Source organism: Lissotriton helveticus, chromosome 6 (assembly GCF_964261635.1).
Source record: "Lissotriton helveticus chromosome 6, aLisHel1.1, whole genome shotgun sequence".
Taxonomy (NCBI): domain Eukaryota; kingdom Metazoa; phylum Chordata; class Amphibia; order Caudata; family Salamandridae; genus Lissotriton; species Lissotriton helveticus.
Genome location: NC_136067.1, coordinates 1,532,458,032 through 1,532,482,856, shown reverse-complemented (window position 1 = coordinate 1,532,482,856; position 24,825 = coordinate 1,532,458,032). Strand labels below are relative to the sequence as shown.

Below are 24,825 nucleotides of genomic sequence, written 5' to 3'. Positions count from 1 at the left end.
TGGCCATAGTGTTTATACCAAGGTCTGCTGGTAGCACAGTAATAACAGGGGGTAGTCCGTAGTATACTGGCGTGACAGAGCAGTTGGCTTCTCCCTGATCTGCGATGGGTTATGGACAAAGTTTAAAACAGGGCACAGTTTGCACTGTTTTTTATAACGCAAAGTACAAAACAGGGTGTAGTTTGCTTGAATGGGAGGATGTGTAGTAGCAGGGGGTAGGCTGCACTGCACTGTTGTAGCAGAGGACCGTAGACTGTATGAGGATTCACCATGGTCCGCTACTCGGCTGGAATTTCAGCAAAAATAGGGGGCAGCCTGCAGTAGGCTATGCTGTTAGAGATGCATTTGACTACACTAAGTTATACGATCGTACGCTTTTGGACTATTAATATGCAGTTAAAGCAGGGGTAGCCAGAGTCGGGACAGTCTGACGGAGTGCACAGGACTAGATGGTTTAATGTGAGGGTGGCTGTTGTACAGGTATTCCCGGGCGAGTGCGGTTGCTAGCTAGCTACTGGGCACAAGTCATGGGCGCACACTAGTGAGGGCACCGACCCAGGAGGCGTGGAAGGGGGTGGAGGTCCACCCATCTCTGAGGGGGCCCCGCTGGGGAGGAGGAACGTAGTAGTGTTGGGAGAGAGATACAAGAGACAGAGCTGGTTAATCCCATAGAGAATCCTGGGATAGACTCTTGGATAGGCTCTGGGCAGGGAACTACTAAATGTAGGCCACTCCTCTCTCAGTCCTTTTCCTCGTACTAGACTTAGGTCAGCGGGGGGAGGCGTAATTTAAAAGCCCCAGTTGGACACTCTTAGCCATCTTTCATCATGGGATGTGACTTATGCTTTTCAAGCAATATATGGCGTGGAAACCATATCAGGCTTTAGAATACTGTTCGTAACTGATACAATGTACTTTATAACCAGTATTGCGAGGGAGCGGTACATTCCTTATGCTGAGTTACGCAAGATAGTACTGGCCATCGAGGGGCCCTGATTGCCCGGATGGTTTAACTGTACCGCGGCAGGTGCTCCATTTGTTGGATCTATAAAATCTTGCACGAAAGAACCAGCAGCCTCCGTTGGTTAATGTTGGAATTGGTGCGACAGCTTTAGCAGCAAGGGCAGGCTCATCAGCGAACACTGGGAGGACAATGGGAGACTGGTGGGTGGCTGGGTTCGCCTTCCTATCAAACCTGGGCGGCGGTTAAATGATGTTTGCAGCTTGGTCATGACTGTGCCTAACTTTTCCATTTCTCTCGGGAAGGGTCTTGCCCTCGGCAGAATTCGCAGGGTCAGGCATGATTCCACGCAGGGCGGAGGGCCCCTGAGCTGAGAGCCTGGAATGTCGTGGGAGGCGGCCCAAGTCAGAATGGGCCGGGTTGTGCTCAGTGAAGGGCCACTCGCGTCAGATTCCGCACCGCATGGTTTCCGGTGAGGTGAGGTATCACAAAGATGGACCCAGAGCGGGCCAGGAGCCTGGAATGTCTCGGCGAGGTGGCTCAAGGGGGAATGGACCGGGTCGTGCTCAGAGAAGGGCCGCTCGCGGCACATTCCACACTGAATATTATCAGTGAGGTAAGGTATCACAATGATGGAATGCAATTATCAAGCATTGTTTCGGATACCTGATTTGTAGAATTACCGTCTGTCATTTGAAAAACCTTGACCAACAGAAGGGACGGAAGTCCGCCTTGCGTACTCTCTAGGCCAGGACTGAGGGGGGAGACGGTAAGCTCTCCACTGGATATTATGGCCCCGGCTGGGGAGGCTAGGTCGATGGGTTACGAGCCTCCTGGGTCCCTGGTCAGCCGGGGGGTTTTGAGGGTGGGTCCCTGGAGAGGACAGACAAGGATCAGAGGTTTGGGGCCCACTCCTCATGTGCGCAGGTGGGTGGCACCTTGCGTGGATGCTCTGCGTGCTAGATGTGAGCTGGAATGGCCCCTTAGTCCTGGAAGATTATATATCCGGCTGAAGAAGATTTGAAAATCAATAATAAAAGGGTGTTGATAACTATAAATAATGAATTCGAAGTGCCTTGGCATGTTTATGACAGGTCGGATATTACCGCTGGTGTCGTGTCCAGCACAGGATGATTTCAAGGGACGCTACATATCACCACGATGGGGAGCATCTGTCGGACTTGGGCACGGACACTTTTATCAAGGAAGTTTGTTTGTCTATTCTGAACGCAGGTGGGGAGGGTGGCAGACCTGTGGGCCTTGGCCACCCTTGTGGCGGTAAAGAGACCTGCGATCAGTGAACAGTGACTAACACAATGGACAGGAGTCCGCCTTGCGCACTCCATAGGCCAGCACTGAGGGGGGAGACGGTAAGCTCTCCACTGGGAAGAAGTGACCACCGGCTGGGGAGGCTAGGTCGACAGATTTCGAGCCTCCTGGGTCCCTGGGCAGCCTGGTGGTCGAAGGGTGGGCCCTGGTAATGGCGGACAAGGATCAGAGGTTGGGGCCCACCACTCTAAGGGGCAGGTGCACGGCACCTGGTGTAGGATGCTCAGTTGCGAGATGCGAGTCAGAGGGCCCCCTTGGTGCTGGGGGCATGAGGATCAGATTAATCATAAAAGTCATTATTAAAAATGTGAATTTGAATTATCATTTATGCATGTTATTTGCTTGTCATGTTTATGGATTGTTTGTGATTAAACATGGCCGTTTTTATACCCACGCAAAATCTCTTTGGTGATTTGTACGTGGGCTTGCATGTGAGTCAGGGGGAGGCGGGGACATTGCTGGGGGGTTCGGGTCCTAATGCACTCAGATGCAGTGGAATTGTAGCCCACTGCACCAGAACACCTTTGACTGGCCAGAAGTACACCACCAGCTTTTAGCTTTCAACCAATGCCATCTCTCAGCCCAGTCTGGCCTAAGTGCGCTACTCCCCATGTTGCAATCCAATTAGAGTGGCAGACGTCCCGGATTTTTGGGCATATGTCCCAATGACCAGATGATTTTCTCCAACTAAAACACATCTCACAGTTTGTTTTGAGAGTGGGTCATTTGAACTAGCACTCTGTATTTTAAGTGTTACTCATACATCTGACACTCTCTTGTGATAATGCTATCAGCTCACTCGAAAGACCGCATCTCCAATGATGGAAATGGAAAACAAATTCTCTGAGAACCCATAAATTGGGGTTCAATGCATTTCTATGAAAAGGTGGTGTCACAAAGGACAGGGTCCTGTAAAGTAGAGTCTGACAGTCAACTTATACATTTATTGTTGGAAATCAATGCCACAAGAAGTTGTCTTCAAGGACAAACGTGACATTAAATCTGTTCTGGGGTAATTGGTCATAATGGCTTCATTTTAGAATATCTTATTGGGTTAAGGCACCTGCTGCAGAGATATTTGGAAGCCTAGCACATTTCAGGGGATAATAATAATAGTAAGATAACTTTGTTGGCTAATGTAGTTGTTAGAGAGATCTGTGTTTTCTCTAGTCACAATTTTATCATGAGATAGAATACAAAAGTTATATGTCTCTTGCAAAACACACAAGCAGGTTGTAATCTATCTAGCTAGAAAAGTGGATTACTGCTTTTGACACAGAGATCCCTTTGTTCCTTGCAGATCATAAATTGCAATACTTCTGACATAGCACAGCGAGCTATGAGAAAACATCAAGGAGTCATATGCAAACTGAAAGGCATGGGTTTAGAACATTATTATTTTTTTCTCAATATGTCATTAGAAGGCTGCCAAAAAGGACTCCTTTGGGCACTAATAAAGTCTTATTACTTCAGACACCCAAAAACACTGAGTTAAGATTTAGATCCCGGCTCGACCTTGCACTCTTATCAAATAAAGCCTACCTGTATGAAAGATATATGACTCCCACACCTTGTAACCCTCATTGTCTTATGTAACACATCATGCACATTGATTTTTTATTATTTATGATCAGTATATAATGTGTGTGTATGATGTTAAGCACTCTGGCAACCTACATTGGTATGAGTAGCAGTATTAATGAAATAAGTAAATAACGAGTAACTGCTATTTAAATTGTTATTTGTGTAATTACTGATACACCTGACATTCTTACAGTGCATATATGTTACTTATATACAGATGTTGGACATTGTAAAAAAATTGTTTCCAATGTTTCTCTTAAGTATTTGTGACGTGATTACAAGCTGTGTGCCTTTGTTTCCCTCTATTGCATTGGCATCTAGGTGAGAGACTCCAAATAGCTCCCAGCCGGTATCATACTCAAACAAAAGGAGGGTTGATGACCCTTAAATTCAGACTTGGTTTTGGGCCCTGCTGGAACTGAAAAAAAGAAAGCACCCTCATCACTTGCAGATTGCTGCACAGAATGGAAAGCAGACAATGTGCAGGTGGTGCTGAATGTGACCCGTGGTGGAAAATTACACAAAGACAAATTTAGCATATTTCACTGGGTCCAGACCAGATCCTTGTTCCGGCTCAATAACAGCTGCTGGATTGGGCATCTGGCTGGCTCCCTCATTTCATTCACTGGCCGCCTCTTTACCCAAAACAACTGATCCATCCTTGCAACTTGGTTCTGACTAGGGAAGCAACTGAGCTTGATTTATACCATGACACACAGCATGCCTTAGTGCGCATCCACTTGGTGGCATATGCCATTTAAAAAAAATGCAATTAGTTCTTTTGTGACCTGTTGTGATGATAGAAACTACCACTAGAAGGCATTTGTCTGGAGCACTTTAGTTCACTGGCACCACCATTTCAGCAGTTCCCCGTGGCCAACGTTAACAACCTCAACCCTGAGTTGACTTGATCAGTCCTCGCCATGTTGTTATGCCTGGATGTGGAAATGTAATATATAGCAGAACATTTGCATTTAATGTCCTTTGTGATTGCCAGAAAATCACCTGTCTAATTTTGGGCAAAGGGTATTATATGAGTATAGAAATCACATGTATAAAACAATGTCTCTACCTTTCTGTGTTATTGTAGTTTATGGTGGAGAGGGCTATGATTATAGTCCTACTTCTGTGTCGGTGGACCGTTCCCATATTTGGTCTTGAAAATCTGGTTACCCTAAATCCAGTTGGACTCTTCTCTTTGCTAATGCTCCTAATTCCCGTTTACTCTCATTACTACAAAGTAACCACAAGGTGACACACGAAAACGAGTAAATAAATGGGTGGGAGGAAAATGTGGCAAGAACAGCTGGGCTCGTGTAGGTCTGTTCTAGGACATGCATTGTACCATCTCTGCGTGTTTTTTCCAATTAGTTCAATAAAAAAATAGTGAGAAACCAACACGTCTCTGCCTCGGTAGGTCTCCCTGGGGCCTACGCAGCATAAAAAACTGAAGCCTCCAGCATTTGAAGAACTGCCTGCCTGCATGAGAGACGCAAAATGGAAAAGCAAACACCGTCTGAATTGCCCACTCCTTTCAAGAAACCATATTTTAGAGAAATGGCCTCTGAATCAGAGGAGTAAATAACATGGCAGTGGGCAATAAATCATCGGCTGTTCCGGCCTGCGGCGCTTCCTGGAGAGCGGGTACGGCGGCTGGGATTGCTCAGGAGGGACGGTGGAAGCAGGGCGACGCACTTTAAAACGCACCACACCTGTTTCTGGGGTGCTGTGGAAGCGGGATGAGGAGAAGGAGGGGGAAGGGGGAGAGCAGAGTCTTCTGCTGCTGCGATGTAGGATTAAGCCCGTTTTCTAAAGAAGTGGGGGGTTAAATCGGGAGGTTCTGTGTCGGCAATAGGCTCAGGCAGAATTACAGCTTGTAAAATCGGTCCTCATCTGTCTCCCGGGAGACACCTCTACTTGGGTGTTCCAAACATGGCCGCCGCCGCCGCTCCGCACAACCTTGTACCAGAGCATCTTTTGGGGAGAATTCTTCCGTCTGGAACGTTATAAAATGATATTCTGCAGTCTGGCTGCCATATTGAGCAGGGTTCTTAGTCCCTTGGGCACAAGCACAGACTTTTGAAGGACTATATATATATATATATATATATATATATATATATATATGGGGACGGGTCTGAAGGGCGTACCAATACATAACTTGTTGTACCTTTCAACAGGGGTTTAAAGTAGCACCCTGCAGTCCCTGCAAGGGAAGGACCCTTCAGGGCTAATTAATATCTGTGAGATGTGGGGTACTAAGGGACCCCTAACCACATTTTCGGGGGAGGGGGTTGTATTAAATCGCCTTACCCCATTGCTTCTGGAGAGGCCTGTGCAGATTACTTGGGCCGGCATGGTCCGTATCATGGGCCCCCTTTCAGAGCAGCCTACCCTAAGGTTTACCTAAGGGAGAATCTTTAAGAAGCACTCTTCACATGAGCTCTTAGCTCACCTTTCCATTCCACATTGTGGGGGAGAGAGAATACATGAGGCAAAATGTGTGACTGTGTAATATGATCCAGTATTGCCATGGAGGGGTTCTGGTAACATCATAAACCACCAGTCTTCGATGGCAATATAGGCCCATATTACATATCACCTGGTATATATTTTCATACTACATATTTATTTGAGGGTATTTAGCTTGAAAAATCTGTTTCCTCCAAAGTGCAGCTACTATTGGACACTCAATAGAATTAGAATGTGTAGGTTTTGTTTACCTTTCATAAGTAAAAAATGGATAATGATGCGGCCCAGTTGTTTTGAGCAATTCTTTGCCTACAATGTTTTCTGCGTAATTATGGATTTGCAGCATTTGCAAAACAATTTCCACAAAATTAGCAAATTGGACAATGATAGCTTCTCTGTAAAAGAGCTGAAAATAATACTGCCCAAAAATATGCTGTAGATTTTGAATTTGTCTCTGCATAATTTAGACAAACTTGCTGCATAGTGTAATTAACCTTGTCACATAATTCTAGTAACACTGGCAACAGTAAAGCTCTGCAAAGGGGTCTGAGGGCTATGACTGTGATGGTTAAACCCTTATTTCAAAGTTCCAATGGTAAATAAAAATCAGATATATGCATCCGCATGTAAGATTTATGCCATGGCATTTTTTCATGTATATGTCTCTTAACAAAGTGTTTAACCAAAACCAGAGAGCAAGGGGTTACATTTATACAGCAAGGCAAAACCACACTGAAGAGGCTATGTGGCTCACAATATTTACATGCAATCTGTGAAGCAGTATACAGTGTTATTATTGTATCAGTTTTGCGGTAGTGCGATGGGGTAAACTGGAATTTGACTGTTACATTGTAGAAATAAACAGATATCCTCCAATGAAAATAATGTTACTAAATAACACTTTCTATTTCGAGCATGTATTACATGAATGTTATTTTCTATTTATATGCCCATGGCAGTGAAAATAAATGTGGTTTACAACTTATTTACTGAAAGATACAAATTATGTAAGAACAGTGGTGTCAGCAGGTGTAAATGAGAGCTATGTGTCCATCGCCCCACAGCCTGACCCAGCCCCAATGCGTGTACCTATCTTACTAGTTAGCTACACAATGATACAAGTACAAATGTAAAGGTCCCGTGCTACTACCAGGCAAGAAGTGATGAAAGTTGATATAGTCAAAAGGGGTCGCCCCGTGTTCTACCCTTAGAAGAGCAGTGGGAAAGGAGGCGTCTACGCCTGTGTTCTGGAACATACTGAAAATAAAGTAAATACATCAACGTCTGAAGTGTAAGGGGGACTATTTTGCTGGTCCTGTTGCCATAACGATTGCGCAGCGTTTGCGTGTGACGTAACCAGAGCGCTACGCGAGAGGCGTCTCATTCTGTGCTGACGTCAGAGGCCTGTTTATTTGGGAGTCAGTCAGATTTCGGGGGGCAGTCGGAGTGCCGTTTCGACCTTGTTGTTATCGGGGTGACCCCGATTGATGCCCGGCTTGCAGCTCCACAGAGGTGAAGCCAACGGCCCCGTTGCAAGCGGGGGCGTGGCCCGGGGATACTCTCCAAGCAAATACTGTCACATGCCGGAAGTGGGCACCAGAAGGCGGCCCGCTATTGGACGCTCGTGTTTCTTCCTTAGCCTGACCCAAATAAGTAAAGTTCGAATTGCTGTTGACTTTGGTGTCGAGACTAAATATGAAGGAGCTTATTTACAAGCCCCTTACGCCTCCTTTGGGTCACCTTTTCCCATGTTAAATGTAAGGCACCGGTGACGCAAGGGGCTTGTAAATAAGCCCCGTAGTGTTTTCTTTATTTTTATGTTATCGACAAATAGCTTTTCCAGAAAAAGCCTTCCATCGTTACCGCTCACTTTAACACCCTGCCTGTTGTGGATTATATGAAATAAAAAACGATGTGAATGATCCCGGTGTGAACCTAAACCTATACATTTTTTTAACTCATCCATTCCATGTAGGTGCACTATTTAGCATAGTAAAAATGGTAGACAGTGAGACACCTTTAATTGGCCTTAGGGCTGCGCTCACTGCACGATCGTCTTCCGAGGATGTCAGGCGTTTTATTGTGAAGGGGGGAGATAATTAAAACGATATAGATCAGGCGTGTAAATTGCTCTTTTTCAAGATTAGATGCGGGGAGCGGGCCCGGGGAAGTGCGCCTCCGCTCAGGAAGCGGCGCCTCTGAACCCGGACAGCAAAGGCCACGCATCTCATTCAGCGCTGGAGTGGGCTCGGCGAGGCGACTCCCCCATCGAGGGCTCCCGGATGGAGGACGTGGGCAGACACTCTTTTAGGCACAAGTAATTGAACAGATCCGAGGAGCCGCATTACTAGCGGAATGGAAGGGTATTAATTATTTAAAAACGATTAGCCTTTCTGTGTGCGCTGCGCAGATTCCGCCGTGTCCTGGAAAAACAGAGCTCGTCAGGCGAGGCTGACAGGCTGAGCCAGGAGGACTGGCCTGCCAAGGGCATTAATGGGAGCGCATGGACTGTTAATGCGGCCCATGTAATTGAAATATTTTATGTGTGTGTGTATGTATACATATATGGGAGAGAGATAGGTGTATTTATACCAATCAAAAATATATGGAACTATATATATGTAGAGCAAAACAATAATATATATTGGCACGATCATATATACCCTCTTTGGTGAGTGCTTAGTACAAATAGCATAAATGAAGTAAAATAACGTTAGCTATATAGATATAAATATATACAAATACAGCTTACTTTGGTATACCTGCAACTACAAAGAGCGATGCATACGTCTGCCCTTCTTGGTGTGTGTGTGTGTGGGGGGGGGGGTGTTTCTGTGTACATATATATGTGTGAGAGAGAGATAGTATACGTACTGACAAGCAGGGGCTGAAAGACCAATGGTTTGAACACTCGCGCAAACTTGGGGCTAGCAATACAAGGTGAAATTACAGATGTTACTCATTTGTTTCAAACAGGGAAATATTATTTGTAAGCATTAAGTGAAATACTAGACCATAGTTTTTTATTGTCTGTAGCTAAAACACCAGAAAAATAATCCTGTAGTTAAAGAGCGTAAAATGTGTTTAAAACAATTAAAATGTCTATGTTGTGTTTACCTTTCACAAATGGAATATTAAGTATACTGGGGACAAGAACAAGCTGAGCAACATAGTTTGAGTCCATCCTTGTGATGCAAAAACCAAACTTCACTGGGGTCCGTAAAATATTGCTAATACTTTATGGGCCCATGGGAAACACGGGTTTCTACACCACTGCATTGTGTGCAATAGCCACAACCATTCATATATTTGTAGGAATGGGGCAGGCAGATAAAATAAAAGTTTAAACAGACAGATATGTGTTACAGTGCTAAATATTTTTTTAAAGATTTGTCACTAGCTCCTGTAGCCAACCAAAATTTGGATGGAAAAATGGTGCAGGTTGGCAGGTAAGCAGGAATATGTAAGTAAGATTTTGTGTATCTGCATAAGAGTGTGTATGTCTATGAGTGTGTGCAGGAGAATACGTGCATCCATGTGCGTACGTGTGTAGTTAGTTGTGTTTGTGTGTCTTTCTGTATGTGTTTATGCATTGGTGGGGACTGTGTGTAGATGTCAGTGTGTCCGTCTGTGCTCATCCACGCAGTGGATGAATGCACCCAGTATTTAGCTGATTTATTATACTCCTGACCCTGTTTCTTGGTTTAGCCACACCTGGAGCACAGTCCCTGTTCTGCAAACAGGCTCTGGTCATCGCCATCAGACAGGGCAGTCTGCTCCGGGCAGAGCGAGCCAGCTGTGCGTCACACGGCCTGCCACCTCGCGCCTCGCTTCTCCAAGGCTCTCATTACAGCTCCGTGGGTTTGGCTTTTATTTGATAGATTTACCTTTGCTGGGTCAAATTAAATCCCACTGATCGTCCTTCTAAAATACGTACGTGTATGTATTGTGTGTTTGCGTGCAGGGTGTGCCAGAGGGAGAGAGAGTTCAACTGATACAAAACCAGGCTGCCTGAAGGTCAGAGATGTCTACTTTGGAGCTAGGAAACCAGGTTCGAGCTTCAGCGTCGCCCAACAGCTTTTGATTCTGGACTGATCACTTCATCTCCCAGTGGCTTACAAAAAAAACAAATCAATGTGTCCTTATGTAAATAACTGGCGTTCATGTAAAGCGCTGCACTACCCTCCGGTCCACTTCGTGGCTATATAAAACAGCAAAAATAAATTGTATGAACATACATAAATGATGTTTTCCTACAGATATATACAAATGCTTGACAACGTTTTGAATGCTTCCCTCCCCTTGCTTGCACACCCGCTCCAGGGTGTACTGCGCCACGTGCACCCCCCCTCTCTTATCAACTTTGGCAGATGAAAACGTACCAATAAGTGTATCCTGACGAGACTTCCTTTGCTAGAAAACACGTGCCCCCCGTGAAAATGGAATGTGCCAGAAGCGCTGGTCAGAAACTCAGGAGGTAAGTGCTGCTTCGACAGCTCCGTCGCTGCTGAGAGGCCTAGAATGTAGGGGGGCTGCTGTTTGTAGGAATCAGACGACGAGCTTCGCAGCTGTCCACGGTTGTTATGATGTCGTTATGAGTAAAGCTAATAAAAATAGTAACCATGACAACACTAATGCTAAAAATAAGGCTATTGAAAGTATTAAATAATGAAAAATAATTGCACCCTTAACAATTCCAATCAATATTATTGATACTAGTATCGTTTATTATCATACAATAATAATAATAATAATATATATTCCGACCTAGACTACATCCTAGCAGAGTCAGGAGCCGGCACTACTGGCTCAAAGATGTTCATTTAAAAAATAAAAGGGTGATTAAACAAATAGTCTACTTTGTAAGTAACCTTTCGTGTATATCCATGGCTAAAAACAGGAATACTTAAAACCCACTAGGCTATTTACGCAAAAAAAAAACAGATTTGCGCGTAAACGGTTACGCCCAGTTCGAACCCCGGTTAACCCCTTATCCTTCCGTGCCCAGTACAATTACGCGTCATGGTGTTTCACCCATTAGCGCCTGTCGTTACGCACAGCGCCGTTTGCGGTGGACGCGCTATGACCGGTCGGTAGCCTCAGACGATGGATGCTCGGAGCGGCCCTACCTGCGCAGCCCTCCGAAGGCGGTGACAGCCCGGCTGGGAAGCCTCTGCCCGGAGCAGGAGGCTCCGCTGTATTTATCTGAGCCCGGGCTCGGCAGATGTTGACTTTAGCACAAAGTAAAGATTTCACTAGCACTCCGTCTACAAAGGGAAAAAAATGAATATTTCCCGAAGATATCGACCAGCCTTACCAAATTCAGTTGAGCATAATGCCTGGGGTGGGCAGAAGAGAAAGTAATATAATATCTGTGTCAGTTTGCTGAGGGTGACGTGGTGTTGAAAGTTTACCCTCCTGGAATTTGGATCGTGTGTTTTGTGTTTGTTTACAGGCTCGTATTTGTTCACCGATCATGCTCGCTGAAGCCCGAGAGAAGGGGCACTTAGGAGCTACACGAGGCGGTGGCGCTGGTGGGGGAGGGCTGTCCCTCTTCTCAAGTGAGAAATGTGCATAACTGTGACCCTTTCGGCACCACACAGCTGGCCTTAGGGAATGACCCCCCTCTTAATGCAGCATCCATCAGGTAGCCCTCAAAGTCTTTCAACAATCACCGACTAGTTTCGTTCTAGTTGTTGGTCACCGATATGATGCGACTTGTTAACTTTAACAATAGCAACGCGGGAAATGTACAAATGGCCAATTAATCATGATTTGAACTGTCAGTAATAAAACGAGGGAAATGACAAGTTAGAAATTTCAGATGAAGTTCTCTACGCCCATGAAAAAATGACGCTGCCCGCTCTACGTGCAGCCGTTTACTGAGGGATTTCGCACCTCTGTCAGAGCACGGGGAACTTTTGAATTAACATAACAACATGGGAAAGTTTCACGTTCGCCAGTATTTACAACTCAGAGCGACGAAAAATGAATAAATACGTACTATAGAGAAAGTGTTTTCTGTTAGATTGACTTCTTAAGTCTTGTACTGAAATATAAAGTTTTAAATAATAAATGTAAACTGAAATAAAGACTGCGCGTTATAAGATTGGACATCGGTATAAAAAGGAAGAAAGCTCATGTCACACTGACTACGAGCCCACAGGCAAGGAACTCTAAAAGCCATTTTACAACCACAGCCGGTGATTGCCCTATCTGGGGTCATTCGTGCGATGTACTGGACCTGCTGCTGAAAAGCAGGTCCAGTGCGAGGCCCTAGGGCAGTTATGCGCTATACAAATGCAATTTTTCATTTCATTTCATCTCTTTACACAATACACACTCGCCTGCCCATTTCAGGGACACCACCCCACGCCAAGGCTGGTGCACAAACTGTGAATATTCAAATGTGCACCTCTTTTGGGTCACTTACACATCCAGCTATTCCCCACTTTGGTTAATAAATATAGCATGGTTAAGCCTGGTTGAGTTTGCTGTGTATGAACACGTCTGGCTGAGGCCACGGTGTTCCCACAGTTTCCCTAGCGAGCGTGATATTCTGAATGCAGGGCAAAGGTGTGTCTTTTTCCACAGATGTCCAACACTCAGAGCCAAGTTTTGCCGCGTCTGGGACTCGTCATTGTGATGGGGTTGATATTTAAATGTGCAATGGGCTATATCCGCGACTCCCTCAAAATTGACCCGCTTCACACTGCTTTCTTGCGATGGAAATGTGTCTGACTCCTGAAACTTCAAGTGGAAGTCACACTTACGTCTGTACCAAGTCACGCTCACAGAAAACCTCTGTGAATCAGGCCTCTAAGCTTGATCTGACTGTAATTCCAGGGAGGGGGTCAGATGGGAGTTAAGGTGGGTTGAGGCCGCCTCCTGGAAGACAGCCGGTGCCATCCGCCCCTCATGTGGGGGCTGCTTCTTATCAGCTGAGAGGGGAGGGGCAGAGCTGGTGAGTAGTTTATCCCTGTTCGGGCACAATGGGTCCCTGTTAGGGACCGGAGCAGGTTAGGGCACTGCTGTGCCAGGGCATTGTGTGCCCGCACCAGCCCCCGCCGCCCTCCACACGGGGGTCCTTTATGTGGTAATGAGCGCGCGCTTCACGCCGCACGCATCGTGTGTGTCCCGGGCGCGCTGTTGGCTCAGACCCCGGCCAGGCTGGGCTCTGCCCTCCATGTGTGAGGGGCAGCACCCCTCGGACGCGAGGGGGCACGCGGAGCGGGGTGCAGTGATGGAGGCGACCCTCTCAGAGTCGGGGACCTCCTGAGGCGCAGGGGCTGGGAGCTGTCAGGTCCTCGTGTTTACAAGGCTCCCGCATTGTCTGCGCGAGTCTATTATGTGGGAAGGAACACCCATGCTGTGTGCTGCAAAACAACAACTTCATTAAAAGCCTCACAATGGCCCCCGGAGGCTCCACGGGCCCGAGAAGGTGTGAGAACGCGGGTCTGAGGGGGAGCACACGCACTAGTGCGTCCTCTGTTTATGTCTGTAGCCGTCACACCCCAATCTCACCGGTTTGAATGATGTTATATTCCACAATTCACTGGTGTTACATCACTCCTGAGAATGCTAGAATTCAAAGAACAGGAAGCCTAGAAAAATAGTATAAGATACAGTATACATAATAGTATAATGCATTATATATATGCTGGAGTGTGCTATTCTGTACTACTATATATATATATAGTAGTACAGAATTATATATATATATATTATAGTATAATATATAAAATATTTGCTGGAGTGGGCAATTGGGTGCTATAATATAATATATAGTATATTTATCAGCATATAATATATATTCTGGAGTCTGTTATTCTGTGCTATAGTGTATATCTATCTATCTATATTATATATATATATTAGCAAATTAAACAATATTCTTACTGGAGTGTTCTTTTTGCGCTATGGTATAATATAGAGTATTTCGATATTAGTATAGTATAATAAATATTAAACCTGGTGTAGTGTGCAATTCTGAAATACCGCATTAACAATGCGCTGTATGAAAAACGATATCACTCTGAATTGAATGTACACTGTGGACCAATAATGCCTTCTCGGGGTTAACTTGCTTTCCGACGTGTGTATGTGTAAGGTCGCGCACGCTCGCGCGTCTGTGTTTGCGTCCGTGCGTGCCTCCGTGCGTACATGCGCCCGTGAGTGGGTGTAGGGGGCGTGAGTAAGTTAGGCTGGTTAGATCCTTACAAAAAATATATACATTACAGATAGCATAAATAAAGGATTGGAATATTTGAGGTCATGGCTATCTTGGTTTTGGAAATTACGACTGTCTTATAAATATCCTACATGGGAATATGTTTATATGCATTCAATAAATATATTGGCCTTGATACATAAATATATACTAAAGGATGTAACTTTTGTTTTCAAATGACCAAGGAAGCCCATCTTTACATCCGTGGCTATTAATATGCAAAATGTACATTTTAATATGTTTCAAACATAGTTTCCACTTTTTTAGTGTAATCACCTAAACACAGAAATGATGGTCGGAAAGACAAGCTGTACACGTATTCAGAGTTTTAAACACTAGAGGCAAACGTATTTTCAAAAGTTAGATTTCAGTACCACCCATCCATCCTTCCAGTAACCAGGTATTTCTACGTGTGTCTCATTTGCATGTGATAGGTTACCTGTTCGCTTGGGGGCTAGGCACGGTTAGTGGAGAGCGCAGCATGAAACTCAGACAATACGACAATTTGCTAATCTTTAAAGCATTACACTTTTCTGGAACTCCGTGCACGTTTGTGCGCTCGGGATAGTGTGCGTGTGTCGTTCATATAGAATAAAGGCACACACATAAAAATATCTAGATATATACATATTTAAAGAGAATATAAACCTATACGTACTTAAAGGTAAACATGATGCTACCTATTTCCGACCTAGGGCACAGGTTATTACATCGTCGTCCGCCATTATACACTACAATGTATATACATATATTAACACGTATGAGTATTGACGCGTTATATAAATGCGTGCCTCAGTTTGGGTCTGTCTGTGTATGCGCACTTCGAGCAGGATACGTGTATCTGTCTGCATGTGGGAATTTCAATTACTTACGTTGTACAGGTGAATGTAAACATTGAACAGCGTCTTTTATGGGGTGCCAACTGACTGACTTTTGTGACATAAATTGACATGGCAAATATTTGCATGTAAAGCATCCTACGTAGACAGCTTGTGCGGGAAGCCCGTGGTATCGTATATCCGCGTCAAGGAAGAAATGTGTCTTTTATGGCCGATGTGAAAGTCGGGGATTCCGGTTTTATTTGGCGCTCTCCTGGAGGCGGGTAATGATTGTCCTGAGCGCCTCCTGCACACGGAATGCACTGCGTGGTAAAGGGTGTCCGGGTCTCCCCTCCAACCCTCTAACACACCTCGACACGGGCAATAAAAGGCTGGAATAAGACCTTGAAGAGACGACCTTGTGCCGGCGACAGCAGGAAGGACGCCCTGTGCCGGCGCCTCAAAGTTAGCTCTCTGGCCTCGGTGTAGGGCCGTGTGTGTCACAGGGTCAGGGAGGTGTCTGCGCTTGCGGCGGGTCACCTCTAGGCCATGGTGGCAGGACACACCTCTACCCCTTGGTATGTGCCAGGACACCTCTAGCCGCTGCTCCTTTAAGGGGACACATCTAACCTTTCCCCTGTTACATGACATCTGTAACCTTTGCGCCGGTGACGGGACACCTCTAATCCTTGCGCCTGTGGCAGGACATCTCTAATCCTTGCGCCTGTGGCAGGACATCTCTAATCCTTGCGCCTGTGGCAGGACATCTCTAACCTTTGCGCCTGTGGCAGGACATCTCTAATCCTTGCGCCTGTGGCAGGACGTCTCTAACCTTTGCGCCTGTGGCAGGACATCTCTAATCCTTGCGCCTGTGGCAGGACATCTCTAACCTTTGCGCCTGTGGCAGGACATCTCTAATCCTTGCGCCTGTGGCAGGACATCTCTAACCTTTGCGCCTGTGGCAGGACATCTCTAATCCTTGCGCCTGTGGCGGGACATCTCTAACTTTTGCGCCTGTGGCTGGACACCTCTAATCCTTGCTCCTGTGGCAGGACACCTCTATCCTTTGCGCCTGTGGCAGGACATCTCTCACCTTTGCGCCTGTGACAGGACACCTCTAATCCTTGCGCCTGTGGCGGGACATCTATAACTTTTGCGCCTGTGGCGGGACATCTCTAACTTTTGCGCCTGTGGCAGGACACCTCTAATCCTTGCTCCTGTGGCAGGACACCTCTAACCTTTGCGCCTGTGGCAGGACATCTCTCACCTGTGCGCCTGTGACAGGACACCTCTAATCCTTGCGCCTGTGGCAGGACACCTCTAACCCTTGCACCTGTGACAGGACATCTCTAACCTTTGTGCCTGTGTCAGGACATCTCTAATCCTTGCGCCTGTGGCAGGACATCTCTAACCTTTTCGCCTGTGGCTGGACACCTCTAACCCTTGCAGCCTGTGGCAGGACACCTCTAACCTTTGGGTCTGTGACAGGACACTTCTAATCCTTGCGCCTGTGGCAGGACACAGCTAACCTTTGCGCCTGGGGCTGGACACCTTTAACCCTTGCAGCCTGCGGCAGGACATCTCTAACCTTTGCGCCTGTGACAGGACACCTCTGACCCTTGCGCCTGTGACAGGACACTTCTAAACCTTGCGCCTATGGCAGGACACCGCTAACCTTTGCACCTGTGGCAGGGCACCTCAAACTCTGGCAGCCTGTGGCAGGACACCTCTAACCTTTGTGCCTGTGACAGGACACCTCTAACCCTTACGCCTGTGACAGGACACCTCCAACCCTTACGCCTGTGACAGGACACCTCTAACCTTTGTGCCTGTAGCAGGACACCTCTAAACCGGGCTCCTGTGGCAGCACATCTCTAACCTTTGCTCCTGTGTCAGGACACCTCTAACCCTTGTCCCTGTGGCAAGACACCTCTAACCCATGGGCCTGTGACAGGACACGTCTAACCATTGCGCCCCTGGCAGAACACCTCTAACCATTGCGCCTGTAGCAGGACATTTCTAACCCTTGTGCCTGTGGTAGGACACCTTTAACTCATGCCAGGACACCTTAACCCATGCGAATGTGGCAGGGCACCTTCTACCCATGCGCCTGTGGCAGGACATCTCTAACACTTGTGCCTGTGGCAGGGCACCTTTAACTCATGCCCCTGTGGCAGGGCACCTTTATCCCTTCTATCTGTGCAAGGCCTATTCGTGTGTGGCATGTCCTTTCCGCCCCCTCGCCGGTGGCTCTATTGACTGAAGCATCTTTTGGAAATAAAATGCCCAAAAGTGTCAACAACCAGAAACAGAGCCGTGTCTCTGAGCGACAGGTGCCTGTGGCTGAGGTAGGTCCCCTCTCCTGCTCCCCTCCCCCGGCTATGACTTTACAGGATTACTTAAGCATCACTTGGAAAGAAAGCGCACCGAAGCCACAAACCCCATGAAAGACGAAACATTCTTTCCAACTGTCTTCGCAGGACAACGGGGCGGGAATTACAACGTGGGAAACGCGCATTACCCGTAATAGGATTGCCTAAATCCCCTTATTACGGTTAATTAAAGGCGAGATGTCAAAGCGCTTTTATGGAGCCCTTGTTATTTGTACCTGTCTTTGGAGAGAAGCAGCGACATTGGAGCGCCTTAATCTGCCTCCTCGCTACATGGAGAATGAAAATACAGAGAAGCTAGATTCAGGAGAAGAATGTGCCAAAAAACACTTTAATAGAGATTGTAGAAATCTGCCCATCGGCTATCAGAGCATACATCTCATAGTCCATAAATTAAGCATAGAGAAACCATAAATTATGAGTTCCAGGCATGTTTTTACTCTCTCGTCACATCAAAAATGGTCAATTATTACAACAAATATAATTTCCGACTTTTTACAACAAGAATATTTCACGATTTTGGTCCTTGGTAGAAACTACAGGTTTCACACAGATAATGGCTGTTCAGTACTTTCACAAAAATATACTCCCTGCAACAAAAACAAAAAAAGTATAACAAGTGGAAAACATAGCATAACGAGCTTGACATCTATTAAAAAGGTCCGGACGGCTTCTGAGGTGGGGTCCGGATAAAACACGAGACTTGAGTTTTTTAGAAATATGTACAGGAATTGCAAAAATTGTTCGCGGACCCTGGAGGGTTTAGGAAGAGTTCATGATGGGCCTTGAATAAACACCTTGGTAGTAGGAAGGGTCGCCGACCAGGGAGGAGGGGTCCAGGCCGCTTTTGTTCGTTACTGCGCCCATGGGCAGCCCCCCGGCCATGGGCGAGCCGTAGCCCGAGTAGTGCATGACCTGCTCGTAGGCCTTGAGGTCCATTTTGTGGTGCGGGTGGTGCGCGTGATGCGCGTGGTGGTGGTGGTGCTGCTGCTCCGAGGACATGAGGTTGTTGATGGAGAAGGGGTGGTTGAAGGAGTAGTGGTGCTCGGCCTTGAGGTGCGCCTGGGCCTCGTGCGACAGGCCCGGGTGGTGCGAGAGCAGGTGCTGCTGCTGCTGTTGCTGCGCCTGTGCGCCCGGGGAGGCGCCGTGCTCCGGGCTCAGGCCGCCCTTCAGCTCCGCCAGCGAGCGCTTCTGCTCCACCAGGCAGGGCGAGGCGCTGGAGTGCGGAGACTCGTTGCCCGCGTTGCTCTCCGAGCCGCTGCCGGCCCCGGCGCCCAGCAGGCCCTCCTTCTTGGCGCTGCCCTCCTTGGCCAGGCCCTGCTGCTGGTGCTGCCGGTCGCACTTGAAGCGCTTCTGCCGCCGCAGGTAGCAGCCGTTCTCGAACATGTTGCCCGAGTCCGGGTGCAGCGTCCAGAAGGAGCCCTTGCCCGGCTTGTCGGGGGAGCGCGGCACCTTCAGGAAGCAGTCGTTGAAGGAGAGCGAGTGGCGGATGGAGTTCTGCCAGCGCTGCTGGTTCTGCCGGTAGAAGGGGAAGAGGTCCATGATCCACTGGTAGATCTCGCTCAGCGTCAGCATCTTGTTGGGCGACTGCTGGATGGCCATGGTGATGAGCGAGATGTACGAGTAGGGCGGCTTGGCGTGCGTGTAGCTGCGCCGGTAGGTCTTGGGGTCCCGGGAGCGGTTGATGGCCGCCTGGCCGTACAGGGGGCTCATGGAGTTCATGTTGGCGTAGGGCCCCCCCAGGCCGTTCATGGGGGCCCCCGCCTGGGCGCTCATGGGGCTCAGGCTGGGGCTCAGGTGGCTGCCCATGCCGGCGGCGCCCATGCTGGCCATGGTGCCCGGGGACATGCCGGCCAGCGAGGGGCTCATGGCCGTGTTGACGTAGGACATGTTCATGGGGGCGGCGGACATGTTGGCGCCCGAGCTCATGGCGGACATGCTCATGTAGGTGTTCATGCTGTTCATGCTCAGGCCGGCGTTCATGTTGCCCACGGAGGAGTAGGTCTGCAAGGAAGAGAGGGCAGGTGGTTAGAAGGAGGTCTGTGGTGGTGAGGACACAACATAGGCTGAAATCGGCAGTCACAAAGTGTGTGTGTGTGTGTGTGTGAGAGAGTGTGTGAGAGTGTATGTGTGTCATCACTGCCCTCGCGGGTGCTGGCACAAAGTACAAGGGTCCTGGAAACAGGGTCATACCCAGGCCGCGGACATTCAGGGCACCTGCAAAGGGTGTACGGCTGCTGACATGTAAGGGCCTGGAACAAGATCTATTTATGTTCATGTTTATTATATTTTTATTTTTTATATATTGCAAGGTACTGCATTAAAAGGCACACGGTTACTGACTTTAAATATCCTGACATAAGACATTTTATTATATTTTGATTCTTTTAATTGTACAAAGAACTGTCATTAATTAATTGCGCAAGGTGCACGGTTACTGACATAGGGGTCCTTGACCGAGATAACGACATTAACTGTGATTCCACAAGCAATGACAGTAACTGACATGAACAGTCCTTGCATGAAATATATTTTGTAATTCATTATATTTTAATTATTTTTATATGGCAAGGTACCAGCAATAAGTAACTGTACAAGGTACACGGTTAATGACACCAGGGCGCCTGGGCAAGGTACAACCATTAGGAGTAACTGCACACAATTCACCGGCGCCGAAATTACAGGTCATGCCATCAGATATTTTATTTATTATATTTTAATTATTTTTATATTGAAAGTAAGGACATTAAGTAGCCGCACAAGGTACATGGGTACTGATATTAAAGGTCCTATTTATTTTATTTTGTATTATTTTTATATTACAAGGTACAGCATTAAGTAGCCAGACAAGGTACCCGGGTGCTGACATCGAAGGTCCTGACATAAGATATCATATATCTGTTATATTTTAATTCTTTTTATATTACAAGGAACAGGCATGAAGTCAAACTGCACGAGGTACGCGGTTACTTACTTTAAAGGTCCTGGCATAAGAAATAATATAATGTATTATAGTTTAATTGTTTTTGTATTACAAGATAAACGCCCCTGACATAAGAAATAATTTTATTTTAATTATTTTTACATTGCAAGGCACTGAGATAAAGTGTAACTGTACAAGGAACGCGGGTACATACGTTAAAGGCCCTGACATAAGAAATACCATCATTTATTATATTTTAATTCTCATCATATTAAGGGTAACTGAACATGGTACACGACCAGTGACATTCAAGGTCCTGGCACACAGAACTTGCAATATGGATGACTGCTCAGGGAACACGGTACTGGAATTATGGGTCCTGGCACAAGATATTTTTATAATGTATTATATTTATTTTTATTTTGCAGGTACTGGCATTATGGGTAATTGCACAAGTTACGCGGGCACTGACGTTAGGGTCGTGGCACAAGCCCTGGCACCAACATTAACTGCACATGCTACAGGGATAGTCGCATTAGGGTGCTGGCATAAGGTACTGGCATTGGGGTACTGAACAAAGTACATGGGTAGTGGCACTTTAGGGTCCTGGCATAAAGTACGGGCATTGATGGAATCTGCACAGGGTACACGGGCACAGGCATTAGGGCCCTGGAAACATACGTTTGATTGTTCATTACATTTCTTTTACTAGTTTCTGTTTTACAAGACGGGCATTAAGACTGATGGCACGGGGGACATGGGCACTACGAGCAAAGGTCCTGGCACAAGGGACTCACACAAGGGGTACGGGTACTACTGTCATGGCACCAAGAACTGGCATTTGGGGTAATGACGTTACCTACGTGTCTATCGGCTTTAAGGACAATGAAGAAAGGTGCAAGAGCACTGATCCCAAAGGTACTGTCACCAGGTGCATGGGAGCCAGCGTTAATTAGGATGGCAAAGGGCAAGTGTGGGTACTGGCAGTAACGGCCACATGCATTAATATTGATGGCAAAGGGCAAGTTAGTTTTGGCAGTAACGGCGCTGCCACTGGGTACATGGGCACATGCATAATAATGGTGTGTACTGGCAGTAACGGCGCTGCCACCTGGTACACAGGTGCTGCCAAAGAGATTGCTGGTACTTACACTCGGAAGTATATTAGGGCCAGGGTGGTGGCATGGTATCGGCTGGGAGGGGGTGAAGGGATTGCATACGGCTCGAAATGGACACAGAGAGGCTACAAGAACATATTAATGCCGACCTTGCTCCAATGATTGTCTCTAGTGAGGGTTAATTCGCGGAATATTCAAAGTTATCATAACTCGCTACTGCACTGTGCGTTTTGATTATCTGTTTTTTTATGACAGCTTTGGCAAATTCTTAACGACACTGGTATTAAATGGCTAATTATTCCGTAGATGTGATTTGATATGCACTGATGTGTCTGTACATAGACGTTTAAGTCAAGAATTGAAAATAAAAAAATACATAAAAAACATTTTACAACAAATACATAGATACTGGGATTAAGAGTGCCCAGTGAATTGGCACTGTGCTCAATACTTCTGGCATTAACATGCTGGCACGAGTCAAACAGACACAAACAGGTGGGACGTGGTACTGTCACACTGAGAATCTTTGTTGGCATTAAGGGTGAACCGGGGGTGGCAAGAGTGGCACGGCACCGGGCACGGATTCTGTTATTACCAAGTAAAAAGTTACTGCTATTACGGATGCGGGTACAACATGCACACTTACTGGCATTAAGGGGGGCAGGGGGCTGGCATCAAACACAGAGGGATGGGCACCAGGGTCCCTGGCATGAGTTACGCGCTCCTCAAGAGACCTCGTATGGTGAGCCATAATGTCTTCAGGGAATTCTGAACGTACAATTGTTTAAGTTAATTTCTTCTGCACTCCACCGAGGCAGTGGAGTTTCAAAGCCAGTAGTTAAGGGAAGTGTACGAGTTGTATTTATTTTCGGTCTAAGTTTACAATATTGAAAGGGGGAAAAATGAAGAAAAAAACATAAGAGTCCAACAGACCGTGTAGAAGTCGCCCCCCCCCCCCCCCCCCCCCGCTCTGGGTGGCAGCGCCAGCTTGTGTCCGACCACTATTGATTTTTGTGTACACTTGAGTCATAATCATACCCTCCCATTTTGATAACGTGAGGAATCAAAATAAGAATTTTTTTTTTAATCGGCTCTAAAGCTGTATACTGGCATTGAGCCGAAAAACAGTACCCTGACCTGTAAGCTGGGCAGGTCCACAAAAAGTGAAGAAAAAAAGAAAAAAGTGACTCATGAGTGTGGAGCGAAACCTATCCGGAAAGAAAGTCCACTGACAGGAAAGCACCTTCCGTCTACACACCGGGGGGCAGAGGAAAGGGAACCCCTCCCTGCGCCCGCCCCGGGCCAGATCTGTAAACAAAAAGTCATCTTTCACAAATAAAAGTGCATGTGTGTGTATAAAATATTAGCCCCCCTCCTCCCCTCTATCCACCCTCAGCCCGATGCTAAAACACACAACTTTGTTGAGACAGCGGTGTGTGTGCGCGAGAGAGAGCCTCAGTCATCGAGGCGAGGATTTGGAGTTCCTACAAGTCAATATTTGATCGCAAAGTTAATATTATCTCAAAGCTAACACGGGGTGGTATAAAGCGAGACCGGTTTTGGGAGCCGGCGGGGAGAGCGCGGATCCACACACCACTCCGCGGTCACACACACGCAAAAAAAGAACCGAAACCGGGGTCCCCCCTCACCTCGGGCTCGGCGTAGTAGCTGCTCCAGTCGTTGTGCTCGTGTCCTTCCATCTTCACGGCTCCTAGCATACTGGGCGCCGAGTGCATGGCAGTTTAAAATTTAACAGCCACCGCAAAGCCAGGCAGGAGCGAGAGGACGCCAAAAAAAAGAGGAGTGAACTCTCCCTCCCTCTGCCCCGGCTCCCTCCCTCCCTCTCGGGGCGGCCAGGAAGCTGCTGCTTGCTGCTGGTGCTGCCCCCGGGCGCCGGCTGCTGCTGCTGCTGCTGTGCACACACGCAGCCCGCTGCTGCCGCCGCCGCCGCTGCTGCCTGCGAGGGGAGGGCGCAGCGATAACAAGTGCCGCCGTGACGTCGGCGGCGTGCGATTATATGCGGCCGAGCGCGAGGAGCCCAGGGCCAATCCCCCGAGCGCGCTGGGCCGCGCATTTGAATAATCAGCTCGCACCTAGGCGCGAGACGGGCCCGTCCCGGCAGCCCCCATTGTACACCTGCCGCGCGCCGTGGAAAGGGGCCGCGCAGGGCGCCCACTCAGCGCCGACCCCTATTGTTCGACCCGGGAGGGGGAGGGGCCGGGCCTGGCCTATGGCCTGATTTCGTGTTATCTCTTGGCCCTAAGTGTGCGAGGGCGGGGGTGCGCTGTGTGCGGTGACTTTAGAGGGGAAAGTGAACCAAAAAAATCGTTTCCTTCGTTTTAACGGGCCTCAAAACTGTTTCTTGGGGGGAAAAAAGCAGTTCTTCCGTCCAGGTGCTGCAAAACAGGATTCCCAACACTGCTGAGGAGAGCAGGTATTCCACACCTAAATGTAACAACATCAGGGCTTGAGTCGGGGTACCACGCGGGTGGACGGCGTCCCCCTACTTATTTTACCGGGCTTTTACCGGGTGGACGCCGTCCCCCCTGCCCAAATGATGGAGCCGGTACCCGAGACTGCACCTGCGCGTGAATTATAGCCTTTTAAATGCACCCGAGCCTCAGACTAATCTCCCCTTCCACCCTCCCCTTGCCAGCCTTTCTCAGAGCACAGCCGAGGCGCAGAGGCACCAAGGCTTCAAGAGCTGCGCTGTAAACACGCCGAGCATGTCACTTTCAGGGACACCGACATATGCCCGTAGTGCCTACGCCCGAATCTGTAATAACCCTGTAATCTGAAGAATGGGTCCTGTGTATAGTGTGTTCTTGTGTTTTGAGTGACTGACACTTATTGCAGTATTATACCTCTACTTGTTTATTGTATGTATTCACGCATTTCAGACGGAGACCGGCACATTTCGTGGTGTCACTTCCTGTTGTGACGTCACTTCCGGGGACATCACCTAACTTGAAGCGTCCCCCCACTTATTTTTTTAGGACT

The 24,825-nt window shown here is 47.5% G+C and overlaps 1 protein-coding gene across 1 annotated transcript; it reads right to left on the bottom strand.

Annotated features, from left to right (window-relative positions):
- Positions 1-18,086: 18,086 nt before the first annotated feature.
- FOXA2 (forkhead box A2) lies at positions 18,087-23,784 on the bottom strand. Its single transcript, XM_078649321.1, has 2 exons — positions 23,475-23,784; positions 18,087-19,788 (listed from the first exon to the last, which is right to left on the bottom strand). The coding sequence occupies exons 1-2, from the start codon at positions 23,559-23,561 to the stop codon at positions 18,547-18,549; spliced, it is 1,329 nt and encodes a 442-aa protein (XP_078505447.1). The 5' UTR covers positions 23,562-23,784; the 3' UTR covers positions 18,087-18,546.
- Positions 23,785-24,825: the final 1,041 nt, after the last annotated feature.